Below are 7,867 nucleotides of genomic sequence, written 5' to 3'. Positions count from 1 at the left end.
CATGCCAGCCAACGGTAGTTTCACGTTGGCTCACCCGTGCTAACACCTGGGCAGGGTTCCCACGACACCCTGAACGCCAGCCGACCCAACCCAGGTCAAACGCGCCGTATGAACCAGGGTGTGTTCCTTAGCGAGCGGTAGAAAGGAAGACGAGCAATGCAGAGGGATCTCCAGTTTGGAGAGAGTGAGCTCCCGGGCGCCAGGTTGGGGAGGGGCGGGCAATCAAAAGCGTTGCCCCGGCAACCTCGGCGGCCGCCGCGCCGCCCGCCGGCCCCTTCAGCCTACAATTCCCGAAAGGTCCCGCGAGAGGAGGCGGTCCCTCGCTGGAAGCGGCGCGGTCGGGCGCAGGGCTGCCCTTGGGAGAGGCGTCGCTCAGTCATGGCGCCCCGCGCGTTCCCTTTGGTCAAGTGAGTCGGGCGGGCCGATGATGGTCCTGTAGTGGGACAGACGGGGCGCGGGGCGGGGCGGGGCGCGAGGCGACCGACCCTTCCCCAGCGTCGGTCCGGGGGCGCCCTCGGTCTGGAAGCCCCTCCGGGCTCGGCTGAGCCCCCTCCGCCCCATCCCGTCCACGGCTGTTGGGCAGAAGGGCGCCCTGCCTTCCAAACGCGGGCTCGCTTCATCCGGAGCGCGGAAGTGCCGGGAGCCCTGCGAGTGGCCCCTGCTGCAGACCGGCGCTGAGTCCCGCCCCCGCCCCCGCCCCATGCACGGGAGGACGGGCTGCAGGGCAGCGCGCAGATGCCCCCCTCGCGCGGCCCCGCGCCCGTTCGGTGCCCAGCCGGCGGCTGCCGCGGGCCGGGCGCCCGGGCTGCGGGCTGGATGTGCTCCTCCGGTGCAGCTTCCTCCTGGCCAGGGAAGAGCCGGCGGGGACGGAGCCTGGGCGAAGGATCCAGCGGGTTCAGGTCGCGCTGCGTTAGCAGGCGGGGAGAGCTTTCCCTGTTGAATGTGCGCCCGCTTCTCACCAAGCGGGTTTGCTGCCCTCCGTTAACGAAATTTCCAGGACGCAGGCTGTGTTAAACCACACCAGGTAAAGCCTAATCCTACCAGGCTCCTAATTTGGGGCCAGGATGGACCAGCATAGCCGTCTGCATCGGTTATCCCTTCTTCCCGGTTTGCGTCCTCCTTACAAGCACCCTGCAGGGTGAAATACACAAAGACGCTGCCGTACAGTTTTCATGGGAGTAACACTGAAGTGGCTTGGCACGGTTTTCTTCATTTCTCAACAGCCTTGGGATCACCTGGTGGTCCCCCCTCCAACCACCAACGTGGCTGAGATTTCTTTGAGAACAGCTAGGTCCTGCCTCCTCACTCTTGCTCAAGAAATGTCTCCTTTGAGTCAGGGGGACTCGTGGTGGTCTTGCCTTGAACTTTCAGCAGCTGCGTGCACGTGGTTTGCCGTTGTTATTTTCCAGGGTAGTTTTTAAGCTGAGTCCAGCCTGAGGCTTCCTGGTAGTGCCCCATGCAAGTCCGACTTTCTTTAGCTTTTTAAGATGGGCTAGCTCAGTGTTTCTCAACCTTGGCAATTTTAAGATGTGTGGACTCTAACTCCCAGAATTCCTCCGCTGGCTGGGGAATTCTGGGAGTTGAAGTCTACCTGTCTTAAGGTTGCCAAGGTTGAGAAACACTGAATTAGACTGACTTGTTTCTGTTTTGTGAGTGATGGAATACTGTGGCCGCTTTTCCTATCTTCCCTCTTGCTTCGGTTGTGGATTTATTCCTTTTTTGCCCTGGCATGTGACAAACAGCATTTTGCATCCTGGTGATCCACTGACACTGAAGGAGGCTTTCTTTTTGCCGGAGTGCCCCGGTTACCCATCGCTGCAAATCCTGGCAGAGCTCAGGGCATGCGTGGCAGAGCGGGGGAGAGGGCCATCGGTGAGTGGGGCAGGAGGGGTGTTTTTCCCTCCTTCCTTCCCTGCTCTATCAGCCATCCTTGGGTCTGCCCCCGATGCCTCCAGCCTTCCGGCCTTCTCCGACCGATCACGGCCCCCAAAGTAGCCCCTTTTCCTTTCTGGTGGGCACCGATGCTGCCAGCCTTGTTCCCAAAGCCTGTGGAGCAATGCTACGATGGCAGCAGTTTCAGTATTGATAGTCTTTGCCCATCTATGTGGATCCCAAACATTGCAGGGCCCTCCCCAGCCTCCAAATTTGCATGTCATTATAATTAAATTATTTGAAAACAGATCAGCTAAAGATCAACCTACCTGGGAGTCAAGTTCCGCTCCTGACTTCAAACATCCGTGGAGATTTCTCAGCAGCCATTTCAAACTAGCTTGTGCTTGTCTTTAGCTGGGCTGCTTTTGAGATTCCCCGTCAGCCAAACGCTGTGGGATTTCCTTGTGGTCTCCTTTCCAACCATTAACCAGGCCTGGTGCAGTTCAGCTTCTGTTCAGAGTCCGCCAAAGGCTGGCTAGCTGTCTGTCGCTCCTGGGTATTGTGGTGGTGGTTATTCTTATTTATTATGTTTGTTATAGTCGCCTTACTCCAAAAGTTTCTGGGCGGCTACAACATCATTCCCCCCTTCTTTCATATTAAAAGGTTCAACGGGTTGGCAACTTTGGACAGGGGGGTCTGGGAGGGGGTCACCTTGCCGCTGCCCAGGCCTGAGCGGACTTCCAAGGGGCCTCTCTCTCTTCTTGCACAGGTGGATGGCCAAAGGAGGCTTGGCTGGCGGTGCCCTTTACGTGGTTTACTCCCAGGGGCTGCTGAGCGGCAGTGATCAGGGTGCCCGAGCTCTCGGTAAAGTCAAAGCAGCTGTTCCTCCAGCTGTGGAAGAATGGACAACGTATTTCGGCTGGCAGGTGAGCCCAGAGCATCGCGTCGGTTCATCATCTGGCCTGACACAGGTCGTGGAATCAGCTCAGGGCCTGCTGATCTAGGAGTGGGGTCTTCAAAGTGGGGTGTACCCACTGCCAGGGTTTGCAAGATGATCCATTGGAGTATAGGAAGAAAATATTAGAATATTGTTCCTTTGCCCTTTAACTCATCCTTCTTTAATTTTTAATTTGGAGGGTGTTATACAGGTAGTCCTCAGTTAACAATGGCAGTTGGGACCAACATTTCTGTTGCTGAGCGATGCGGTCATAAAGTGGGACGTCACGTGACTGCATCGCTTAGCAGCAGCAGTTCTGGCACTTCTGGTTGCCGTTCTTAAGCGGATCCTGTGCCGTCTTTAAGTGTGATGTCACGTGGTTACCATTTGCGATTTCCTGCTGGCTTCCTCATGGATTTTACTTGTGGGAAGCCAGCAGGGAAAGTCACAAACCATGTTCACGTGATCGTGGAATGCTGCGACGGTGGGAAATCCAGGCTGGTTGCAGAGTCACCCTGATTGCAATCATTTGACTGCAAGGATGCCGCGCTGGCTGGAACTTCAAGGACCGGTTGTAAGTCCCCCTCGTTCAGCGCCGTCATAAGTTTGAACAGTCGCTGAACAAGTGGTTGTTAACCGAGGACTCCCTGTAATGCCCTGTCAGCCCCACTAGGTGGACCAAACTAGCCCCTTTTGCCTAGGGAACAGATCCTGCATATTTCCGTCACCTTACTCTACATCAGTGTTTCTCAACCTTAGCCACTTTAAGATGTGTGGACTTCAATTCCCAGAATTCCCTAGCCAGCCATGCTGGCTGGGGAATTCTGGGAATTGAAGTCCACACATCTTAAAGTGGCCAAGCTTGAGAAACACTGGTTTAGCCTGAAGAAGACAAGGTTGAGAGGATCACAGTCTTCCAATACTTGAAGGGCTGCCCAGGGGAGGTGGGGTTATTCTCTGTAGTGCCCAGTGGCACAAGAACAACCAGCGGGTGGAAGCTTGGCAGATAGAGGCCCAAATTCAAAATACTGTAAGGAGGAACTTCCTGATCTTGAGAGCGATGAAGGAGCGGGGCGGCCTGCCTTCTGAAGTCCCGGGGGCTCCATCCGTGCAGCTTCTCAAGTCAAGGTGGGAAAGCCATTTCTCTAGGGTGGCAGGAGGATTCTTGAACTGGGCAGAGGGTTGGGCTAGAAAACCCCTTCTAACCCTGTAGGCTATGATTCTCTGTTAGTGGAATCTTGTGCCAGCAGTGTGGATGTTTTGCACTGAACTTTGATTTTTTCCTGTGTTCAACTGGTGGGTGAAGTGGAATTTGAACACAGGACTTTCCCTCATCCTTAGTTAGCTCTTTGCTGACGTAACCCTTTTCCGGTAAATACCTCGATATATTTATGTCTTTCGTTCTGCAGCTTCCAGCGGTTCCAAAAACGGAATTTTCCCTCTGCAGTGCCTGGAATTCAGGTACGATGGACCTTTCGGACCAATCCTTTTCTGATCTGGATTGCAGCCTTTTTAAAATTGGGTTTCTTTGCAAGTGTGCCCACAGTGGGGACTGTGTTAAAAGTGCGGCTGGAGAAAGATGATCAAGGATGTGAGGGTAGTGTTCTTGCACACGTGCACCGCTGTTATTCACCTTGTTTGGTGTTATCCTAGCAGCCAACCGCCAGGTGTGATGACCTCTAATATGATGTATTGCTTGATGAGTGTGAAGGCAGCCAATTATGGCTTATTCCATAACCATGCTTAAGCAAATCACGATTTAGTATGGACCAACTGGTTCATGCAGGGCAAAGGTAACTCCCAACCAAGTCTAGTCAGAGACTTTTTGCTCCTTGAGACAAAGCACAAGAGATCCTTCTTAGCATCATGGAGTTGAAAGAAATGATAGAAGCCATTTACGTCAACCTCCTGCTTAGTGCAGGGTCTAGGAAAGGATTTTAGAGAGATGGCTATCCAGACTCTGGAGTCTTCTGGGAACATACCACTTCATGGGTTAACCTTTTCTACTCATTGGCAGCTCTTACAGTCAGGAAGTTCCTCCTGATGTCCAGCCTGAATGTTCTTCCTTGGAGTTTTCATCCATTGGTTCTGCTTCTGCCCTTTGGAGTAATAGAGAAGTCCTTCTGATATTTCAGTACCACACTCATTATTCCCCATGGTTCTCTTTTCTAGGCTAAACATTCCCAGATCTTCTTAGGTTTCCAGACCTCTCACCCTCTTGGTAGATCTCCTCGGAACTGGCTCCAATTTGTCCCTGTTCTTTCTGAATTCTGATGCCCAGAACTGGACACAAGGATACAAGTGAGGTCTGATCATGTAATGGGTGGTAGGAACAACCTTGAGGAACAGGAGGAAGAGCTGCAACTAAGACAGTGGTTAGATAAAAGAAATCTGAGTCCAGGGCAAAAATCTAATGTGAGAAAGCATCTCAAACTTGACCCTCCCTAGTTCTCATGAAGATAAAAGGAGGGAATGGGAGAAGCGTATTCAGACTGGCAAGATTCTGTTATTGTAACCTTAAAATAAAAGTAGTATTAGCATTCATAACTTTGATTTCCTAGTCTGGTCTACCTTGAGGGGCTGATAGATCAGGGCAAAGGAAAGGGGATCAATTACTTCCCATAATCTGAACTCCCCAAAATTTATAATCCAGGTACAGAAACTGGGTTAGTGCCATGTAAATCAGCACTGCTTTTATTGTAACAGCTGTAATAGCAGAAACTTGCAAGTCTGAATGGGCTTCCCCCTCCCTCCCTTTGTCTAGGGAGGGGCTTGTTTGAGACGTTTTCTCAAGTTACTTTCTTGGCCGGGGCTCAGAACCCTCTTATCTGTCCATTGTCTTCCTCCTGTCCTTCAGGGCCATTCTCCAGCTCCTGGCAGACTCGATTCTGTCTTCCCGTAGTGTTATCCATTCCTCACTGCTGCCTCTCGGTACAAACCAAAGACAAGCAATATTTTGGGGGCCAGCAGCTGCCACTGAACATTTTGTGGGGAGCAAGACGCGCAATGAATATGACAGTCGCACCAAATCTATGGTGCTTTGTCACACGTGCGCATGCAACCAGGTTCTTCTATTTTCCTGGCTTTGAGTTAGAATTCTAACTATTCTTAAACTGTGTTTTTTTAAGCGGTTAGTTTTTGGCACATTTCCTATTTCCAAAAGGACAAGAAACTGACCCATTGCTCAGGAGGCTGGAAAGAAGAGGCACAGCACTGTGGTGGAATCAGGTGGCCGGAAGCTGCTCCCGTTCATACTCGTGGATAAGCCGAGGATTTTAGGTTCCAAAATACACCCCCAAAATTGGTTTGGCTTATCTGTGGAGGAGCTTATCCACGAGTGTATATAGTAATACATTTTTAAAACTCATCATGGCTCAACCACGCATACACCAGCCAAACGTTTAGCAGGAACAAAAGATGTTAAAAATTCGAGGATCGGTTTATCCGCAGGTGACCCATTTTTCATGGTATTTCGCTTGAAATTTCAAGGGTCGGCTTATCCCCGAGTATATATGGTAAGTTCTCCAAGAGAATGAAGCTTTTGCCTGCATGAAGAGGAAGGAAAAGAAAAGAATACTGTTAAGAATTGGAATTTGAGGTCTATGATTCATACTGTCAGTGGAAGGGGCTGATGTTGAGCCGGAATTTTAAAAACGCAATGTCTTTGATGATATGGAGAAATCCAGAGTTGAAATGGAACAGGTCATTGATTCCTTTTTTGAAAAAAAAAAATAATTTTCATTAAAGAAGTTTTTTTACAAAATAAAAACTATGCACATTTAAAGAAAAAAGAAAAGAAAGTAAAAGAAAAGTGATAGGGAGGGAGGGAGGGTGGGAGGGAGGAAGGAAGGAAGGAAGGAAGGAAGGAAGGAAGGAAGGAAGGAAGGAAGGAAATGGAGAAAGAGCAGGGAAGGGAGGGAGGGAGGAAATGGAGAAAAGAGAGAAGGAAGGAAGGAAATGGAGAAAGGGAGGGAGGAAGGAAATGGAGAAAGAAGGAAGGAAAGAGGAAGGAAGGAAGGAAGGAAGGAAGGAAGGAAGGAAGGAAGGAAGGAAGGAAGGGACCTCCAATCTTCTTTACAGCAGTTATAAATGCATTTATATTTTATCCTTTCTCTCTAAGGTTACATCACGGCTCCCTTTCTTCCATATTCTACCCTTTCTAATCATCAGACCCATAAATCACAAGTTCATGGAACAGGTCACTGATTCCTGAGGGTGTTGGTTGAACTCTCACATTTATTTCTTTTTTCACAGGGGTTCGTACTGTCATAAACGCTCTTTCAGTAGCCCCCACCAAGGGCTGTGACCTCACACAGCAAGGATGGAAATACATCAAGGACCTTGTGAAATGAAACCAACTGAAGCAGTTTTGCGTTCTCTTGCCATCTAGCAGGAATATCTCGGTACTCCTTTGCAGAGAACAGCCCTGTTTCCATCAGGGTTATAAAAGAGCCACCAGAGAGGCTAATTGTTCATCAAACTGTCTGGGCTCTCACTTTCTCTCTTTGTGAAAGTCAACGTGAGTTTGGGATAAAGTGGTTGGGTCCCATCTCTTGACCATGTTATCAAATTAAAGTTGGAATGTATGGATTTGCGAGCCAAGAGAGTTACTCGTTTGCCTCAAGGACCCAAGAACTTACTGATCAATGCAGGTTGTGGATTTGGAAACTGGGGTAGGAATCGGCTGTTGGTTTTGAGATGGGGTTCATTGTAACCAGAGGTGTGCCCAGTTGTGGGCCCCAGACTTGAGAAGGATTCAAAGAAGTTGGAAGAGGTTCAGAGAAGGACAAATAGGAGGATTGGAGGATTCAAAATGACCCCCAAAGAACAGGTTTAGCCTTGAGAGAAGATGACTAAGAGGGAAGATGATAGTCCTTCTCAAATACCTGGTGGGAGGTCACGCAGAGATGGTGAAGACTTCTTCATTCTCCATCCAGAGCACACGGCATAGAATTTTGGAAGGTAGATTCTGCTTGAATATTAGGAAAATATCCTGACCTACAACACAGTCTCACAACGGAACCCCCAAGTAGGTCCCCCTCATTGGCTGGGTTCAAA

General features: G+C 50.1%; 1 protein-coding gene across 2 annotated transcripts; it reads left to right on the top strand.

Annotated features, from left to right (window-relative positions):
- Window positions 1–283: 283 nt before the first annotated feature.
- MICOS13 (mitochondrial contact site and cristae organizing system subunit 13) lies at window positions 284–7,399 on the top strand. 2 transcript variants are annotated; one of them, XM_007441114.4, is made up of 4 exons: window positions 284–407; window positions 2,642–2,798; window positions 4,219–4,270; window positions 7,064–7,399. In XM_007441114.4, the coding sequence occupies exons 1-4, from the start codon at window positions 379–381 to the stop codon at window positions 7,159–7,161; spliced, it is 336 nt and encodes a 111-aa protein (XP_007441176.1). In that variant the 5' UTR covers window positions 284–378; the 3' UTR covers window positions 7,162–7,399. The 2 variants fall into 2 exon arrangements, with proteins under 2 accessions (XP_007441176.1, XP_088005480.1); XM_088149354.1 differs by lacking the exon at window positions 284–407 and adding an exon at window positions 473–1,024.
- The last annotated feature ends 468 nt before the right edge of the window (window positions 7,400–7,867 follow it).

This window comes from Python bivittatus, unplaced genomic scaffold (genome assembly GCF_059951505.1).
Source record: "Python bivittatus isolate LINGU-HERP-01145 unplaced genomic scaffold, Pbiv_v1 ctg000580_np1212, whole genome shotgun sequence".
Classification (NCBI taxonomy): domain Eukaryota; kingdom Metazoa; phylum Chordata; class Lepidosauria; order Squamata; family Pythonidae; genus Python; species Python bivittatus.
Note: the sequence above shows the minus strand (reverse complement) of the source record. Positions and strands in the feature narration are given on the sequence as shown.